At 38.3% G+C, this 20,252-nt stretch overlaps 2 protein-coding genes across 2 annotated transcripts; both read left to right on the top strand.

Moving 5' to 3' along the window:
- The first annotated feature begins 992 nt into the window (after positions 1-992).
- LOC115922878 (location of vulva defective 1-like) lies at positions 993-5,430 on the top strand. Its single transcript, XM_030982628.1, has 6 exons — positions 993-1,471; positions 2,223-2,271; positions 2,565-2,828; positions 3,520-3,680; positions 4,392-4,446; positions 4,927-5,430. The coding sequence occupies exons 1-6, from the start codon at positions 1,019-1,021 to the stop codon at positions 5,127-5,129; spliced, it is 1,185 nt and encodes a 394-aa protein (XP_030838488.1). The 5' UTR covers positions 993-1,018; the 3' UTR covers positions 5,130-5,430.
- Positions 5,431-5,742: 312 nt separating this feature from the next.
- Positions 5,743-17,213, top strand: LOC105442382 (adhesion G-protein coupled receptor D1-like). The gene is made up of 12 exons (XM_030981447.1): positions 5,743-5,985; positions 6,698-6,741; positions 7,463-7,571; positions 9,257-9,363; positions 9,754-9,856; positions 10,761-10,908; positions 13,194-13,260; positions 13,972-14,038; positions 14,397-14,482; positions 14,984-15,119; positions 15,911-15,952; positions 16,700-17,213. Exons 1-12 carry the CDS (start codon positions 5,743-5,745, stop codon positions 16,799-16,801), a joined length of 1,254 nt encoding a protein of 417 aa, XP_030837307.1. The 3' UTR covers positions 16,802-17,213.
- The last annotated feature ends 3,039 nt before the right edge of the window (positions 17,214-20,252 follow it).

Raw genomic sequence — 20,252 nt, 5'->3', positions numbered from 1 at the left:
GGCTCGATTTGGTGCATAATCTTTGCCAAATCAAAAAGAAAACAGTTCAACAGGAACAAGAAGGCAAGGGGGGGGGGGGGTGGGTGTCACCATATTTTTCAGTAGAGTTGTAATATACATGAATTTGTCGTTTCCATTGAACAATCAGCCATGTCGGGTTTAGGAGATACAAGGGATTAATTTGATTGATTTCAGTTGGTGAAAGGTTTTTCATCGTAAACCAATGTATGGAATTCCGGTAATGTGAATGTAATAATGACGTGTCTAAATCTGATCGCCTGATTTGGCTTGCCTTTTCTCTCTTTTTCCCTCTAGCTTCTCTTTTCCTCTCTCCCCCGCCCTCCCTCGAATATTTTACATTTTAGAGTTCTCTTACTCCTTCTCGTCCCCTTCCTTCTACTTCTTTTCCTCTCTTCTCCTTCTTTTCCTTTTCTTTTCCTTCTCTTTTCCTCTTTCTCCTCCCCTTCCTCTTCCCTTTTTCAAAATGACAGGGGGCCGCTGCCCCCCTGCCCCCGTTGTGGTGCCGCCCCTGAAAGAAGTAATAGTAGTAGTATTTGTTTCATCCATTTACTAAATTAGTCGAGCATACATATACGCAGAGTTAACCATAGAGTTACACAGCAGATTCTGGCCTGAAGCAGCTTTTTTGCTATTAGTCTCTTCTCAATGACAATTAGCATTATTTTTTAAACGATAGCGTCAATTTACGTGAGCTTTCGCAGATTGCATATAGCAAATCAACAAATTGTTGGGTCACGTAACCCAAAACTTGTAGATTAGGGTGACCTGTTTCACTAGGGCGCAAGAAGTGAACGTGATACAGATACGTGACTGTTCTTTGCAAACCAATTCAACTAGTCTAACATTTAATTGACGAGTAACACAGTCTTCACATTTGCAAGGAGTATACAGTTGTTAACTGTACTTGTCATTGTATACATACATTTTGATTTTAAATATTTTAAAAATATATATTGGCAATCCGTAATTCTTCATTTTGTATGACGTAGAATCTGGTATGAGCCAGACCCCTTTTGAGGCCACATTCGCTGGATGGGATGATAACAGCTTTTTCAATGGCCCCTTAGGCAGCTGCACCACTTTTACTGTCGAATCCTTAACATCGGGCCCAACCGCAACACCATCTGTGGGCTCAAGTCTTAATCAATATCACCACGGTGACTGCAACGAGCAAGCCGCTGTGTCAACGCCCTCTGCTACGACGCAGCCGGCAACGACGCAACCGGAAACAACACAACCGACTACGACGCAACCGGTAACGACGCAACCGACTACGACGCAACCGGTAACGACGCAGCCGGCAACGACGCAACCGGAAACAACACAACCGGCTACGACGCAACCGGAAACGACGCAACCGACTACGACGCAACCAGTAACAATGCAACCGACTACGACGCATTCGACAACGACGCAACCTATAACAACTCAATCTGCTACGACATCGCGTGTAAGTATGCTAACAAAGACTCAAATCAACAAAATGATAAATTATCATTGTGACTATAATTTGTTGATTTAGCCTGATTTTCCTTCTGCCATTCAGGAGAACGTGTTTTTTCGTAGGATGGCAATCTACGCAATGTCTTAGTGTGTCGTCTGAGCAAGTACGTGTTCATTTATTACATTCATTAACAAAAGAAAAACATGTTATAAGACTCACCACCACCTGATATTTCTTTAGCATTTGCTAAAGCATTAAAAGGCAAAGAACAAACTTAAAAAACTTATTGCTGCTGCCAACACCAATCGCATATCTATATTTTCCCGCGAAACTTATAATGCGATTCCTTTGTGAAAATTCAAACTCGGAACTTAACCAAACTTAACCCTAATACTTACCTTAACTCCAGTCCCCGAACTTTAACCTAACCCTGATCCTTATTCACAATTAATTTGTTTTTATTGCAATTATGAAGTGTTCGATAGTTTGTTATATAATACATCTTATGATAAGAAAATAGCCTCAGACGCTATTTGCTTTTTCATCATTTTGTTATAACTCTTCTAACTTATACTCTGTTTGTCAAAGCATTCGCTTGGATCCAGCTGATGCATGTTCCTTGTCATTGTTCAACCCCCCCCCCTCCCGACAAAGACATCTTTCAATGAATTTTGAAGATTTTTAAAGACTGCCTGACCGGCTGAAAACATAATATCAACAGGATTGGAATGATCATTTCTTTCTTTTTCATGATAAGGGTACTACTGTTGCTGTTGAAGGGCGTTGTGAGACTTTCAAAATTGGAGGTAAGAGCTTCACACGTCGACTTGTATTGTATTTTCCATTTTCTAATAAAATCAATTAGGGGGGGGGGGTAGGGGTATGTTTAGAACATTATGTCACTATTCAGATTCACTTGTTTTCAAGTTTGAACACTTAACAGGTTGTTGTATTGTGTGAAAGAGCAGGAGTGACCTAGCAAGATTATCAAATTTGAAAAATGAAATTGTGCATTCTGGAGCATCCTACAGCCCGCCATGTACAAAATGTATTGTCAAACTGTTGTCTCTTTATGTTTGTTCTTTTAACCACATTTCAGCCACGCTGGAGAACTGCCACCCTCGGGTATCCCTCTGCAGCAACCCTGACTTCAACAGCAGTGCCATTACAGTGGTGAGTGCAACCTTGCGGGTGTCTGAGGCATCACCTGTCGATATCACCCGACTCGCACAAAACATCATCGCTTGCAGCCAGCCTGCATGTGAGGGCGCCCTGTATGAGGTCATTCAAATGTACTCCAGGGTCGAATGCCTGAGCGCAGTGGATGGGCCAAAGACAATTTCCATCGAAATCGAATACACGTGTAAGCATGGATGAATTATGTTACTTTGTCGAGTTTCACGTGGCTTCTATGCCAATAAGAATGCTATTTGGCAAATAACCTTTGTTTTTTATTTGGTTTTTACGCGCTTGCCGTTCAAACTTGAAGGTTTACGCTATTATGCAATTATAAATTCTTTTGGCCAATCGACATTATGTGGAGTACTTTGTTCATGTACGTGAAATAAATATCGTTGCAATCCTTATAATTTAGTTGATCAAAGAGTATTTCCAAGATATTTAAAAAGACTCATTCGGAAGAAACATTCATGTCGTAAAATAATGTTTGCCTTTTTATACGCATTGTAGAATATGAGCTTCGGGACACATGTATAACCTTTAAAAACGAATGTTATATCAAGCAAACAATTAAATTACCCACCTGCCAATTCCAATAGTCCTCCGGAAATGTTATTTATTGTACAAATGCGAACAATTGCACCTCAGGTATCAACAGACAATTATTGACAGCAGTCCCTGTAATATGAGTTCCGAATATGCCAACTAAATAAATTCATGCCTGCCTATTAAAATGATGCTATAATGTGTCAGTAGTTAAAAAAAACTAAAAAACTTCTGACTCATGTATTACAACAAAAGAAATTTGTGGAGCACATAATGTACGATTGTGTAATTTTACACTGGTTGTTTTCTTTTCTAATGTGTCTTTTTAGATGAATCCTTTACATTTAGTATCCAAACGAACAGCCTTTTCACCATTGATGAAGACGGTCTGCACAGCGAGCATTGCGATAATCTCTACTACGAATCGAGGCCCAATATGACTTCAAACTCAGTGGAATACCCCTTCAACTGCTCTTTACTTGACGAGTCGGTGAGTTTATCGCGGCTCGTGTCCAGTTTCAGTAGTAAAAAAAGAAAATTTGAAATAAACATGTGAGTCTCATGTTATTCTCCTAACTTGTATGAAAAGGTATGTGTAAGAGATCATTTGGTATTTTATTCATTATTGCCGCTGAATTGTGCCGAGTGTAAATATCTGCAAGGAACGCTCGATAACGGATAACTCCCCCATGCTAATATTTAGCACCGTTGTATAAAAACATATTTGCAATAATTATACTTAAGCTGAATGTATAACTGAACATATTCTTGAAAGTTCACGATGAGTGTAATTATCTGTAACTCTTTCTCAGTTCACCCCCTCCCTCCTCCCCCTCACCCTCTCACTGTCTCACCCAATCACTTTTAAGTCTCATTCTTCTCTTCTCCTTGTTGTGCCTTTGCATCGCCAGGGACCCCCTAATTATTTATTTGATCTTCATGGCCCACAAGGCATCAAGTTTCGCTTATTTTGGAGCTCTGACCATTTCGGTTTAAAATATGTTGATGTTTATTCGTATAATTTTGTATTCAGAACTGAATAAAAAGAAATGAATTGAAATGAAATGAAAGTGATATGAATTGACATATAGGAAATGTAACTCAAATCACAAACTGAATGTACTTTCTTTTCGGGGAAGGTGTTTATGCTTGGATGTTTGTTTCTTAAAAGGCAAATTAATTTTCTCCTTCTGCTTAACAGAGATACGGCGAATCATCAAGCGCAAGTACACCAGGATCCACAGTGGAAAAACGAGGTAGGAAACTGTAAATTTGTTCGATTCATTTCATCGAAAAATAATACAATTTCTTGATAATACCACTGACCAATCTATCTTTTGACATCGCGAGAATCGGTCAATTTTTAATTCAAGAGAGATATTAATGTTTATTTATTTCTGATTGTAAGTATATGTTATAGGTTTGGTCGCCCATATAGGTTCCTTTCCTGAGGTCGTCATCGAATTCAAGACTTTATATAATGTTATGATTAGATATATACTTTTGTTAATTATATATATGTACCTAGATGTTATTGACAACAAATGCAGAAATTGAATCGAACAAACAAATATTAATATATCATTAAAAGGCCTTGAGTGGAAAAGGTGAATTACAAGAGCTGGTGGGCACATTTCACGAGTTGGCGCCTAAAGAGGAGTTATGCAATATATCTTGTCATGGCGTTTCCCAAGTTTGTAAAGAAATAGTTTTTTTTTTTTTAATTCACCTAATAGGGTGCCCTCCGATGACAAAAGGCTTTGTCGCAGGAACATCGCTTGGATTTGAATCATGTGGTGCCACATTCATCATCGTATCCGACTCGCTTGATATGGCGGATGGTAAGTGGAATCATCTCACAGAGCGGAAAGATGATGGTCTAGTGGTTGAGCCCCCATCACACCAAACTAGTTCTCACTACGTTCTGCAACCGTCCTAGAAAATCACAAAACGGGTTGTTTCGGGGTAGAATGTGTAAAACTGTCTATAATACGATCCTAATCCGTTCATAAACAGTCCTTAATACGTCCAACTCGTCTGTACCCCGTCCACAGTCAGCTCATATCAAGTTCAGATCGGGTAAATTTGCCATTTCCAGGCAGTCCAAGCTAGTCTGTAGTCAGATTAAACCCGTTATTACCTAGTTGTACCTCGTTCCCAATACGAACAAACCTATTCTAAGTAGTTCAGAGACAGTTCAGCTCTTCCTCATCTCGTTCTTAGTGCGTTCAAACGCGCTCCTATATAGAGCGTGTGCAATCACGTCCTGGCTCATTGGTTATAAAACCCCAGCGCGTTCTTGCCATTCCTTCTCCCCGTTCATCTTCAATGCTTTAAGGTGTGCAAAACAAGACATTCAAGTGAAGCCCCCCTCACACCAAACTAGTTCTCACTACGTTCTGTAAAATGTTGCCTAACGGGCTCAAACTGTGTGCTAACAGAGTGAACGTAGTAGCAACTGTTTACGATTTATTTAAGAACTTTGTGCTCGGTTGATTTTATACATTCTAGTTGAACATAAATTATTTTTAGATGATTGGTACACTACAATGATGGCGGCGGTTATAGGTCAATTTCGTTTGCTTCCCATTCCCATTTCAGCGCAAGTAACCTTTGAATCCATGGACCAAAACGACGCCGTTGGCGGGGCCACCAACGTCCTGCAGAACGACATCGACCTGTCAGACAACCAACTACACCTCATCAGCTTGGTGATGATCATCGACATCGAGAATGGCAATACAAGCATTGATCTCAATGGCTCCGTGGTCATTGACTTCGCCGTGGATCTAACGGTGAGTTGACATTCGACGTAGTCTTAAATAGGAGGTTCAGTTGTAGTCAGTTAAAAATACAAATTGGATTTGTGGTTTCGTTGCTACATGTTTACATGTTGCCTGTTTGTGAACTCCCATACAAGCCTGCGTATTACTATATGTTATGCTCTTCACTCTATATGACTTTCTCAAAGATTTATTGAGTCAATGTTTCATCATTTTCATTAATGCTAAAAGTCAAGGTACATGTAATGTTAATTCTTCTTTTCCAGATATTCAAGCTTTCCCAATGATGACTGGAAAGCTTTATTCGCAAAACAATTGCATGGCCAATACTTAACTTTATCTTCTAATTCTGTTGACGGATTTTACTAGAAATCTCAGACATTTCACCTGCCTTTAAATAAGGGAATAAATGAGCCACTCTTCTGTTTTCAGTGAAATCCCGTGACATTCGAGAACTGATTGTGTCTGCCCTGTTACATTTGATTCACGACTGAAAGTGTAACCCAAATGTGTTCTTTGCCGCAAAACGCCTGTGCAACTACTACACCCCTTAATTCACCCAGTACTAAATGAACAATTCGTGCAAATACACTTTTAAATCAAAATTACAAAAAACTTTTGAAGTAGGCATCACTTTGCCCGTTATATCTTAATTTTTATGTAGAATTTACCTTTTCAATTATGTGCTATAATTACATTTCAATGAATTTTGTTTCTATTTTAGGCCGAAACAAATGCCATTCATTGTGCGTTTATCGCTAACGAAAGGTAAGTCCAATGCTTTTACGATGTTGTATTTCCCCGGGAAATCACCCTCTAGAGGAGTTGCAGTACCCCCATACGTAATTCCCCAACCTAAAAACCACCCCTTGACCGGGGGGGGGGGGGGGGGCCTTCAGCTCTTCATGGCAGTGACATACATTAACTGTTAGAGGAATGTTTATTCTCGTTTTCATTATGAAAAAACCCATAATCCATCCACATTCATTACGTACTCAATTACATGAGGCGCTGGTGCTGATATTTGTTCGATCGAGCGTCCCATTATACAGAGCATTGATTGGCTTTCATACAGTAGATTAAAGCCAATATTAGGGAGGCAAAGTCGAACCACACGAACATGATTGATTTATTGATCTCTACATCCAGATTCATCTATACGCATAACAACTCGGATTCAGTTGTGCTTGAGTTACAAAGATATACAATGTGGCCCCCAAAAGAATGCACATGAGATCTACAATTTCAACGTTATCATGGACACAATGTCTTTGGTTCTTCTTTTATTGGGTAGAAAAGCCTTTTTCAACTTGATGACACCAAGATTATTTTGGGTAATGCAAAATTCTGGTTATGTACAAATTTCTCACTGCTTGAGCAAAGTAATAGTTATGCTTTTGATCCCGATGCAAACAATATTTCGTTCATTGCATTTGACCATTTAATTTTTGTATTGCATTTGATCATTTAATTGATACATTGTATACAGTTCTGGAGTCTGGTCAAATATTGGTATGGAAGTGGTATTTGCAAACTCGTCCCTGGTACAATGCCGCAGTAATCATCTCACTAGCTTTGCCGTTCTCTTATCGGCCAAGGTAAGTATAACCCCGCCCCTCCTCGCCCGCTCGCTTTTTCTAGTGTATTCTATCTCAAACACTCTCTCTAAGTCTCCATCTCTCTCTTTATAGCCTTTTTTCAATAAATAATCTTTCTTTATCCCTTTCTCTGTCTCCCCGCCCTCGCTTTCCCCATCTCTCTCTCTCTCTCTCTCTTTCCATGTTTCTCTCCTCTTTGCAAGGCTGTCGACTCTCGCCGAATACCAAATGTGAAGTTTCTTCAGTTTAGTGACCGAGTGCAACAAGTACGACGCGAGCCATTATTTCTTCAGTTTGATACAAACAAATTAAGTTATCAAGACACAAGTGTGACAAACCCATACCGTACAAGATAAGCAATTCCACATCTAAGATAGACCACAGCTTCACACTGTCGACATTAGGTTTATAAAAATAGCCCAAATGCCACAAATTATCAAACTGTTAAACTCTAATGCTGAAAACCTGAACTTAGAGTTTTAGAACACACAAAATAGTGAATTGAAGATGAATGTTGCCTGTAAATGTGGAAACGTATTTTTTCTTTTGCCTCCAAATAACTTTTATGTTAATCAATGCCTTTCAAGTGGATTCCCACTGTTCATCTCTCTCTCTTTGTTCCTCTTTCACCCTCTCTCTCACTCTCTCCCTCTCTCTCTCCACTCCCTCTCCCTCACTCTCCCTTCCCTTCTCTTCTCCCCTCTCTCTCCACTTCCTCCCCCTCAACTTTCCTTCCATTTTCTCCTTATTTTCCTGCTCCACATTTCTTCCCTTTCTGAGTTTTACTGAGTTTTTTCATCGAATTATTGTTAAATAATGAATAGTAAATATGATGTTTTTTAAAAATATATTTAAACCAAATATCCGTAAATCATGGATGCAATTCAGCCATTGGTTGTGAGATGTTGATGAATAAATACCTTACTTTACCCTTACCTTATAAAATGATCCAACATCAATCCAAAATAGGTTATCCAGCTTGAAACTTCACTTCAAGATCCACAATTTATTGAAGTTTGGAACTTGTCCAATTCAGGTCTGCAGCTTTAAATGGTCTTGTGATTAGTCATGGAGACTTGAAATGGTCGGAAATGTAAGCCAGGTTTTTCGTGATAGTCAAGGAGACAATTCCACGATCTTGAGAAGCAAATACCGAATGTAAAGTAAATGTACGTAGCACAAGACGTGGACAAAAAATCAGCGGCTGTAACGAACAATAGCAAGAGAATGTTCATTGCATTATGCACCTGTTGGAAAATCTGGTCATTAATGGAATGCATGTTCGTAGATTCATTGCTTGAAATCTCAAGTAGCACTAAGCCCATTTAACTTTAAACAAATCAATTAAAAACAAAGCGAAAACATTTAGTTTTAATTATCTAATCGAATTTCTTTGTTGTGATGATAACATTCCCATGAAATATTGTACCTATATCTCATCATCGTTGTTCTTGTTGTTATCATTATTATAATTATATTTTGTATCATTCTTCTTCTTCTTCTTCTTCTAATCATTATTTATTTCATCATAATTATTGTTTGTCATTATCATTATTATTATCATCATCATTATTTTGTATTATTATTATTATTATTATTATTATTATAATCATAATCATTATTATTGTTATTATTATTATTATTATCATGACGAATACAACTGTTGCATGTTTTCATCTTTGCAGCCTCCTCAAGGGATACACGCAGTCATACAGAGTTATCTGTCTAGAGTCATGGGGGCGCTGTCCGTTTTGTCCCTCACGGTGGCCATTTGTATTTACTTTGCCACTGGGTAAAGTATAAACCAGGGCATCGTTTCAAGTACAGGTGTACCGAACTCCAGTTGAAACGTGTGTATTTACTGGACGGGTTCTATTGGATGTCGATGAACTTGAGCTTACGACGGTTTTGTGAAATTTTGCCTTTTCTCCTAAATTTAGAAAATCATTTTTTGATACGATATTAGACCCTGCGACAATTGCTCCGGGTATTATTCCGTCCATAGTATAAGGTTAAGGTCATTTTCTAGTTATCTTACAATTTATCTTACCCAATGTAAAGTTAAATTTGAGATAAGTTGAAAGGGGTAAAAATTAGACCAGGAATGAATGAAGTTGGGACGAAATAATAATTACCACCAACTAGTTAAGATAAAAATCTAATTGTTATCTGTTTCATACAGCACCTGGAAGCTTCTAAAGATTCAGATCCACATGAACCTAGCCATCTCGACAGCCTTGGGTCAGCTTCTCTTCATGACTATGGCAGAGATGACTTGGAATGTGGTAAGTTACCCCCCCCCCCCACTTATTGTTATTTAGGATACGCATATGCGTGTTCCCAGCGACCTCCTCCCCCCCCCCTTTTCAGCAAAAGTCCGATGTGTAAAGTCAATACGGGTCGACCTTTTTCTTTTGTTATACGAGCCTTGTTCAGCACCCCACCACCTTTTCAGCAAGAGTCCGGTTCGTAAACTCAATACGGGTAAAGCTTTCTTCTTTTCTTTCGAGCAGGAGAGTTTGGGAACACGCATGGTATCCCATGGGGGGGGGGTAAATTAGAAGTTATTCTTTAGGCGCTTTGGTATACAAATTTCTAATGAGGGGCACGATTTAAACTTTTGCCCAAGGTTGTCTCGAGACTGTACTGTGCCTCTCGACAAAGTCGAGGGGTATATTAACTAGTGAGGTATCAAAACAAGCAGGAAAGATCACCGAGGAGCTATACTTTACAATATTTGTTTGTTATATGCTCCGCATATCTTGACAAACTTGACATGCGTTATTACTTACAATTCCTCAATCATTTGAAAACTAGGTAAATCATGTGGGTAGACGATAACTCCGAGGTGCAAAGGTATTTTCTATTTTCCCTATCAATAATATAAAACTAAATCGTCGGGTTCGTTATCAGAGAAAGGGAATTTATAATAACATTAGTTTCCCCAATCTCTACTACTGGATCATCATTCATTTGTGGCAATCTTCAATGTCTTACATATACTCTGCAAGACCATTCCCGTCACTCTTAATTACCTCTTATCTAAGATATATAAATGGAAAGGCTAGGGACCCCCCTTTTTGGGACAGCTCTTATTTCATCGTACAAGCTATTCTTATGTATACATGTTTGCCTCCACTAAATGATTGACATTTAATGGATTTAATTGTACTTTTATTCTTGTTCCAGATAATTTGCAAGACCATTGCCGTCACTCTCCATTACCTCTTCACCTCCGCTCTCGCTTGGACGATGATAGAGGGCGTATTTCTCTATCGTACAACTGCCGTGGGCTTCAAGCCTCTACATATCGGATGGTTGAGTCTCTTTGCTTGGGGTAGGTAAAGCGTATTAAAGTAGAAATATACTAAGCAACCCCGAATATGACAAATTACATATCTACGAAAAACTTATGACATGGAGATGATGAATATGGAACTTTCTAGTAGCTTACTCAAATAGGAAAAGAATAACGAGCGATTTTCGAGCAGCCTTTCATCGTACCGCATCAACCCGAAAAAAACAGAGAGCGAGACACTATGAATATGACAAACAAAGAAAGCGGACAAAATATACAGTTCCTCAGGTAGACAAAGGAACATCCCTTCACTGCTATTATGTAAAAAGGTGAATATGCATGTGACACCTGTTCTACACATTTTTACATAATAGCAGTAAAGGGATGTTCCTTTGTCTACCTGAGGAAATGTATATTTTGTCCGCTTTCTTTGTCAGTCATTTTCATAGTGAGAGAATCTCTTTATTGTGACATCAATATCGGGAGAGAGCACACACAGATCACACACACACACACACACTGCAGTATTTGCATGTAATATACCAGTTCGTAGATACAAGCTGAGCATGCGCGGATTGATTTGCGCATGCGCATATAAAGGTCACTTGAACACCCACTGAAAATACTTCTGGATACATGCTCATGAAAGTTATGTAATCATTATTCATGCATGCACCTGTGATGCATTCTATTGAAAACAGGTGGAAGTAATCTTTTCAAGAGGGCAAACTAAGAATCACCTCCATGATTTTAGCTGTGATTATTCTAAAAAGGCGCAAAGTTGGATCTATCTATGTTTAAAAGAAATATGGATATTTGGGGTCATATGACCCATGTGCTAACTACGAACTGGTCTATTGTGCACAAAAGTATTTATTGTTTGAGTACAGTCCCCTGCGCGTCTTAGTTAATATATCGATTTCTTGAAAATGGTATCAATAACAAAAATGCTTTTAGGGACTCCAAATATCTTTTTCTTCCATATTGACAACCAAACCAACAAAACAATTACAAATATTTAGCGATAAAGAAGAATGCCAATCGTCATCTCGGCTGGCACTGGAAGTGAAATTTACGAAAAGTAGCATGCCGGATGCTCAGCCCGTTGGGCATGGCCGACGGCAATGAAATGTTGACGCGATCCGGCCCGATGTTGCTCTCTATGCCAGCCCTCCAGCCACGGCGACCGATTGTAAAATAAATGGGGAAATAAAGTATTGAATAAACATATAAAGGTCTACAGTCCATGCCATGTATTTGATTGATATCAATATTGTGCCCCAAACTCACCAATTTTCTCTATCATTCGGATCAAGTCTGGTAAAATCCATTCCCGCTCATTTCACACCACCGGCAGCGTCACCCTCTTCCGCCCCGTTTCCCTTGCCTCGGGTTCATGCTGGTAGGCTTGGGGGTAGTGCAGCTGCAGCTCTGCCTCTGCGTCCATGATCACCGTCACCGAGTTCATTCTCTTTTTCAAATTCTCCTCACTCCCCATCGTCGTTGCCCCTTTCACTACTAGAACTATCTTCGATCTCGATGTCGATTTGGATGATTTTGTACAAGATTGACCCACCTGACACACTTCGATGTGACCCACTTTTAGTTTCCCATTCATTTTCTACACAAAGGCATTTCCATTGGACAGATTCTGTGATGGGCTTTTTTGCTATTGAATATTCATGACATGAGCGCGGTCATCTTTTCGTCGCGCGAAAATCATTTATACTTTGTTACCCCACTCAACGCGTACATCCTGCAAGCGTTGAAAGTGACATTCTTGTAAATAATACAGTCCACCGCTTGTAATTTACTCGATAGTTATTTCTTTTGAAATCTTCCGCCGATATTGTGGGAACAATTGTACATGATATTAACGTCCCACCTGGACCCGCCAATGCTAATGTTTACAATTAAACTTGATTTATTTCAACACAAACAAAACGAAATAGGTCAATTTAATTATATATCATGAGTTTTATAAAGAAAATACTTACAATAGAGCAGTGGCGTATCCTGGAATTACCAAAACGTGCAATGGGGGGGGGGGGGGGGGGAGGCGCTAGGGCCTGTTGTACTCCCTGGATCCGCCAATGCTAGAGTTTACAAATAAACTTTGATTGTGCCCCAAGGCATAGTGCACAGTTAATACATTACCACCAGGCACTGCACAGCTAGGGTGCGCACGAACATCACTGCGGGGATGTCCTTACAAAAAAACTTAAGTGTCACTGACGTAAATAATATTTTGACGTGTCTTAAAAGTCTTTTCTAATAATCACAAAACTAACCCTGATTTAAATCGTGATGTATTTTCCCTTTAGGAGGCTCGCTAGTGGTGGTTGGAGTTTCTTTCGGCGTCCTGTATGATGGCTATGGTACTACTAAGTTGTAAGTTTTACTTGTAGTAAAACCTGATTAAATGTACACTTTGTGTCGCTTTGTTCTTTAATTTTCGCTAATTTTGCTCGATTTCGGCTTTCCGTTTTTTTCTTGCGGTAACTCCGATGAAGGCAAGACGAAATGCTTTAGTATGTCTATTTTCGTTGCTATTCTTTGTTAAATAACGATCGTGTAGGACAGCATAAGCTACCTTTGAATGAGGCGAAGGAGAAAGAGACAGAGGAAGAGAGACACACACACATTCACACACGCAAACACACATAAAGATAGATAACTAAAGGGAGACGGGGAGGACAAAGAGTGAGAGACAGAGAGGGAATACCACATAAAACAATTTTGATGTAAACTAATGGTGAAAATCATCCCTTTCTTTACCACCATGAATATTACTTTTCTCTGCACGGGAATCATACATCCGATAATGGCGATCACCACTTATGATCTGACAATTTTATTCTGTCAATGATGCATGCATGATTATAATTATAGGATGAGAGCTTGTGTTGCGATTTAAGGGTTAGGTTAAAGGTTTGGGTCCAAGGTTCATGCTCGTATTTCGATTAGGATTGGAATATCTGAGACCGATTTTCGCAAAGGTTTATTTAGATAATATTAGTGGCACTAAATAAATGTGTTAATACAAAGAATAAGTTGAAAGCATAACAAAAACTATATTTAATTATTTTGTACTTTTCACAGTTGCTGGCTTCGTCACGATGACTACACCATTTACGTATTTGTTGGATGTGTATTCGCAGTGCTCTTGGTATGTATAGAAACAAATCCTTCATTAAATAAAACAAAATGGCGCTTTGGTTCGATGTCATAGTGCATTATTTAGCCATGGATGTTTAGCATGTATTTCTATTTTGTGTCATCCCCTCCCCAATAGTACAAGTTCTGGATCCACCCTGAGTATTTCTATCCCTACGGACATGACAGAAACAACATATTTTCCATGCGAAGATGAAAGTTCAATTGTGTCTGTTTCGTCAAAAGACGAATGTAGTTGTTTGGGTACAATATCATCGGTTAAGAAGCATAAAGGGAGGTGTCCGACACTATCGATGCCGAAATGCAGAATACGCCTTTAATTTTAAAAAGTCCTCATTCTTCTTTTGCAGTTCAACTCGATGATTCTGTTCTTTGTGATGAAGTCCTTCATGGCACTCAAGGCCAACGCGAAGAAAGACGAGATAGACAAAATCAAGTAAGTCATCAAACACATTTCTACTTGTCATCCTCATGTTCATTGTATCAAAGGCATGGTATTCTACTGACACGTACAACTTCAGATGTACGTATACTCCGATCTGTTACTCACAACGTCACAATTTGTCGACAGCCATCTCCTACATTGATTTAACAACTAATTGAGAATACATTACAGCAGTGGTAGCGATGTTGGTAAAATACCCTTCCTTACAACACAGAAACCAATATGCAACACTGAATAATTTTGCAAAATATAGATGTAGTTACATCTTATAGTCTAATAGGTTCAATGATCAATAGCTGGATTGAACGACCCCCCCCCCCCCATTGACTACTATTTTGTATTTAAATGAGGCAACAGTAACTACGTGCCCCCCGCACCCTCCCCTCATTCTATTGCCATAATCTCTCGACCGGTGCCCCCCATCCCCCCTTTTAGGGATAGCGACCCAAGAAACGGTACACCACTGACTGCTCTGTTTGTGTGTTTAATTAGGGCGATGGCTCGTGCACTGCTGATTCTACTTCCGATCCTTGGTCTGACTTGGTTCTCGGGGGCCGTCACCAGCATCACCACATCTGATGACGTCATCTTCTGTCAGTATCTCTTCACCATCTCGTTCGGTCTGCAGGTTTGTTGCCATTCAATATATTAACTGTTTCAAATCAGTTTTGATCATTTTGCACGTCAACACTGAAACTGAATTCTTTATTACATAAGTGGCTATCGCGGAATTCGTGATAGATAGTGGGTAAAGAAGTTCAAACATCTTGGAGGTGGAACAATGACCTCCCAATGAGGTGACCAAAGATACAATGTAGCATCGTGCAAACATTAGGCCTATCCGTGCATACTATGGAAGGGGCTGGGGAGGGGGGGGGGGGCAGAAAGGGCACACGAATTTAAAACCCTCCCGAGATCCTTTAATATTTGTGTCAAAGCTTAATGGCTAAAAGCAATGTCGGTTTTAATAAGAGCCGGCAGTCGTGAACATTGAACATACTGTTCTACTGAAATCTGTATTTCTACAGTACTATAATAACCAATAATCTATTATTAGAGAGCGGGAATGTAATGCAATCCTCTATGAGGTGATCGATTCTTCCGATATATTAATTAAATTAAAAGCCATGATTCTCAATCAAATGTTGTAAGAAAATGTGAAATCAGTACAGTCGATTGCGCAAGGGTCCAATATAATAAATATGATACATTTCATGAGACCTTAACTATATCAGATACCAATCTTCTTACTCGGCAAGTGAGGAGGACCTTATGTGAATATCATTGTTAATCGCGGTGCATATACATCATGACAAGAAGCATCGTCACGGTGTCTAGAATGATGAATTGATTGCTTACTCTAAACATTCTTTTCATATTCTTGTCTTATTTCTTCCTCTTCTTTCCTTCATTTTTTAGGGGGTCTGCATTCTCATTTTTCACTGCCTCCAAGTGCCAGTCGTAAGTTTTTTTAATTTTTTATCACGATTATCATTATCTGATTATAAGTAGTATACACATATTTTTGGTGTCGGTCTGAATCTATCAAGCTCTTAATGAAGTTAAATTGGTTACCAGTAAAGCATATAATTGCATTCGAAATATGTTTGCTTGTTTACAAAGCATTAATAGGGTCCAGCCCCAAATTATCTGTCTGCATTTTTAAAAAAAAGTACACAAGACAAGCTGCTTTAATAAAGCTAACTCATATTAAAACAAAGTACCTCTTGGAGACTGCGCTTTCAATTGCGTTGCTCTAAAGCTCCGAGATAATCTACCTCTAAACATAAGAAAAGCCTCATCTGTTGCTCTGGTCAAAGTTTTGTTAAAGACGCCCTTGCGTTAAGGAGCTTTTGAACAGTATTTATTTTAATTGTTTGTCGGTAAAGTAGCACTGTTGGGAGTTTTGTTTCAATCACATCGCAGTAAAGGATGTTTATATAGAAGCTGCGCTACATAAATTGCTCCAATAATCATTATTATTCTTGAAAATGGAATAAAGGAGGGATTAATGAAACTTGCCTTTTCCACTATTTTGATATGTATTTAACATGCCGATATCATAAGCCATATCTTAATTGTAGCGATTGGTTTTGAACGTTAGCTAAACACTTTTTTATGAAGAATTTTGATCGACTTGATTGAAGGTGGAGCTGAATTGACTTGATTTTAAACCAAAAATTCTTTTTATTCTTCATGTGTTTTCAGATAAAAGCGACTTTAAAAAATCGATTTTATCGACGAGTTCAAGACAGCTCATGGATATCGAAATCTGGAGCTCCAAGACCTACAGCTACTTCATCGTTTTGAACACCAGATAAGCATTAGCACGCTTTGCAAAAATCATGGTGTTAAATCTAACACCACATCGGTTCTTTACATTGTAACATCATATAAGAACACCAGTATCGAATTAAACTCATGTCATTGTTAAGGTGTCATTGTCTAGCGGATACACCACCGAACTGTGAATCGCATGGTTCCCGGTTCCCAAATCTTGTGTCGGCAATTAATGATTTACTGAAAGCAAGAGGAAATTACTGGAATGAAATAAATGTTTACTTGCCTTATAGATTCACCTTGAAAAAACACGCAAAATCTGCAATCATTGTTACATAATTATATTGCTTGAATGGACTTGCCTTTGTACATAGTATAGATATGATAGATATGTCATAAGAAACAGTACATATCGCATAAGGCGAGGCGTCAAAAATATCGATACCAGCAGGCTGCCGCCTCACGTATTGGCGCATCGCGGCTGCAATTACGGCCGAAGCCTGGCTGGGGCAATTATTTTTCACTTAATAGCCCAGCCGGCTTGCGCCAGGCTGGGATCTGAGGCTCGGTTTCCATTCAAAAGGCGGCAGCCGGCGCATGCTTTTGAATGCGATTTCCTACCGCCAGCGGTAGCCGGCTGAGCTAATTTAAAAAATGCAGCCAGGACGCACAAGTGCAGTTAGCTGCCGCTGGCTGGTATATTTATTTTTGACGCCTCGCCTAAATACATGTAGAGATTATACACATATATTCCTAAAGTCACAGATTACTTAAATACCAAGCATTGCGTTGTCAAGATATTGACTTTGATGAAAAACATATATTTTCTGGTTCTACAATGTAGTTGGTCTATGACAAGAAATATTATTAAGTTTCCTCAATTAATACTGAAAAGTAAGATCGAATAAGGTAATAGGTCGGGGGAGTCTGCTCGCCCGTAAGTTAATTACGCATTGTGAGACCTTTCCTTAAAGATCACTACTTGACAACGCTTTAGTGTTGACGATTTCTGTATTATAACCTTCTTTTTGTTAAATGTCTGGGCACAATTTAATATACTTTAAAGACATTCGATGTCGCTCATGTTGTTACCAAATGCCTTTTAGGGCAGTGTATCTTACCGACATCGCTACCACTGCTGTAATAGATTTTCAATCGCGCAATCTTTCGGTGAAGGCATACATAAAGCGATTTCCGGTCCCTACACTGAAGCATCATCAATTTGTGATGCACTGTGGGGCATGGCTGTCGACACATCGGGACACTGTGAGCAGCAGATGGCGATGTACATAAATCTGAAGAAGTGACAGTAAAATACCCTGCCTTTAACGTCACATATTTCCGCCCTTTTTTCTTACACATGACTGAATTTTGTCTGTATATACAACATTGCTCGTGGAATAACGTACCATCAGTTTTAAGACTTTGTTTTGATATTCCATAGCAGAAAATAAAATAAATGTACAGCATTGCAAATCTATAAATATTTACAATATTTTAGAAATAATAGATCTATATGACTTTACCCGCAGTACAAGTGTTTGGGTAAAATGTCATTACAGCCAAAAAATACAGTGTCACGATTTGCCTTACGTGTTCAAAATAAGTCTAATTTTATGAAAAGGACAATATGTAATACAAAAAATATAATGTAATTATTTTGAATAATCATCTGATAATGAACTATGTACTACTATATATATTTTTCAAAAAACTATTGTATAGTTTATGCCATATTCTATTTTCAAAAACAGTACAGAGCATTTTTATTGTTAAATGCATTATGATGGAATATTGTGCATAATTTTAATTGGTTTATTTACATTTCTCTCATATCAGATGTATATCTACTGTACATTATCATATTTGAATTCGATGGCAGAATGGCCATCCTTTGAGTTTTCTGTGCAATATTGTATTATAAACTATGCAGACATAAAGTGCTTTCTATAAAAAAAAAATTTAAAAAATAGTAATAGCTTTGCCGTGTTGCGTTTGCCATTAGTTTAACATAAGTGACCCGTTTATCAATATCAATAAGAAAAATAAAAAGAACGGAAAGATGCTTGGAAAATTCATAATTATGCTTATTTCACTATACAATGACAGAACAGCAACTCTTTTCAGTAATATATGCAGGTGTAATTTGTTTTAACCCTTTCCTGTACTACTTGCTTTTGTAATTATGAGATACATGTCGCATGGAAAGATGGAAATTGTTTAAGTATGAGCAAGAATGCTCATTCCTCATTATGCAGCCTGGCTTGCAGGGTTATAATAAAACATTTATTCCCCACATCTCCTACATGCCAGAACTCAGCATTATTTTTAAACACTAGTTTTGTTTGCAGTGTGTATAATCATTAAAGGGATAGTTGAGTTCAGTTTTCAGACTGCAAATGCCTTCAAAGTGCATGGTTATTGCTCTTATTTTTATCTATGACATTTCTAGTGCCCTTTTAGAACCTAAAATTGCTATGAAGGTAATTTTAGACCCCAACATGTGTGAAATTTAGCCAATACGGTCATACCAATTCAGCCCCACTTTACCCAAAAATACGGTGGCCTTTAATTAATTAATTAATTTATTAATTAATAATAACAATACATTGGCCGGATGGTTGTGCGTAATATAACCAACACAAAAAAGCCAACATCGGCATCGGCTGAAATACAACGTGTTTTCAAATATCGATTATTTGTGGTGGTATACACAAATATTAGAAAGCGTTATATTTATGTATATTTTAGCCGTCTCTGAACCGATTTTGATCCAACAAAGATGATTTTGTCATTTAAATTGTATGATCTTTCAAATTTGACACTCAGTTTTTCATTATCTCACAATTTTTTTTGTGTGTAGCGCCCTCTGCAACAGAACTCTATCCCTTTAAGCATAAGCTTTGGTCAAGTTGTTATATACGTCAGCTTGAATGCAACCCTAGCATTTCACACATTTTTGTTCAGGCCTCCTAATACAGACTTGCAATTATACAAATTGTTTAAGAGACTGTTTTATTGAAACTAAACTTATTTGAACTTTTACCTTACGTCATAAAATGCTCTCTATAACAAAAACCCTCTTGTGAATTTTTGTATGATAATCATTTTTCATTTCGCAGGTATCAGTGATTTTGACCCAAAATTATTAGAAGTATGTCCTAGTCCGCTTTTATTGGGCCATCACGTTTATTCAGAACTCATAACGAGCAATAAAGTACATATAAAGGGTATTGTCAATGATTCGAGATTGTTTTTTTCGGCTCCCCACGGTGTCAAAGTTAAAAGCCTTCACACTTAACATCACTTTCAGGGGGAAATACAATAAAACAGAGATGTTGTAAACTCAGGCTTCCCACAGTCGTGGAAAAAATATATTATTCTGGAAAGTTATGAAAACTGAAGAAGAAAAATCTCCCAACGTATTGGAAAGTCACAAAAATTGTTCGTGTTTGTGGACCACGTGTGACTATGACAGCCT

This window comes from Strongylocentrotus purpuratus, unplaced genomic scaffold (assembly GCF_000002235.5).
Source record: "Strongylocentrotus purpuratus isolate Spur 01 unplaced genomic scaffold, Spur_5.0 spur5_scaffold_12, whole genome shotgun sequence".
Classification (NCBI taxonomy): domain Eukaryota; kingdom Metazoa; phylum Echinodermata; class Echinoidea; order Camarodonta; family Strongylocentrotidae; genus Strongylocentrotus; species Strongylocentrotus purpuratus.
This window is presented reverse-complemented; position numbering and strand designations above follow the sequence as displayed.

Coding starts and splice junctions, on each gene's coding strand:
- LOC105442382 (XM_030981447.1), top strand. CDS start 5,743: ATGGCGGCGGTTATAGGTCAATTTCGTTTGCTTCCCATTCCCATTTCA. Junction 6,742..7,462: donor GCGTTTATCGCTAACGAAAG/GTAAGTCCAATG, acceptor CATTGTATACAG/TTCTGGAGTCTGGTCAAATA. Junction 7,572..9,256: donor CCGTTCTCTTATCGGCCAAG/GTAAGTATAACC, acceptor TCATCTTTGCAG/CCTCCTCAAGGGATACACGC.
- LOC115922878 (XM_030982628.1), top strand. CDS start 1,019: ATGAGCCAGACCCCTTTTGAGGCCACATTCGCTGGATGGGATGATAAC. Junction 1,472..2,222: donor AATCTGCTACGACATCGCGT/GTAAGTATGCTA, acceptor TTTCATGATAAG/GGTACTACTGTTGCTGTTGA. Junction 4,447..4,926: donor ATCCACAGTGGAAAAACGAG/GTAGGAAACTGT, acceptor TTCACCTAATAG/GGTGCCCTCCGATGACAAAA.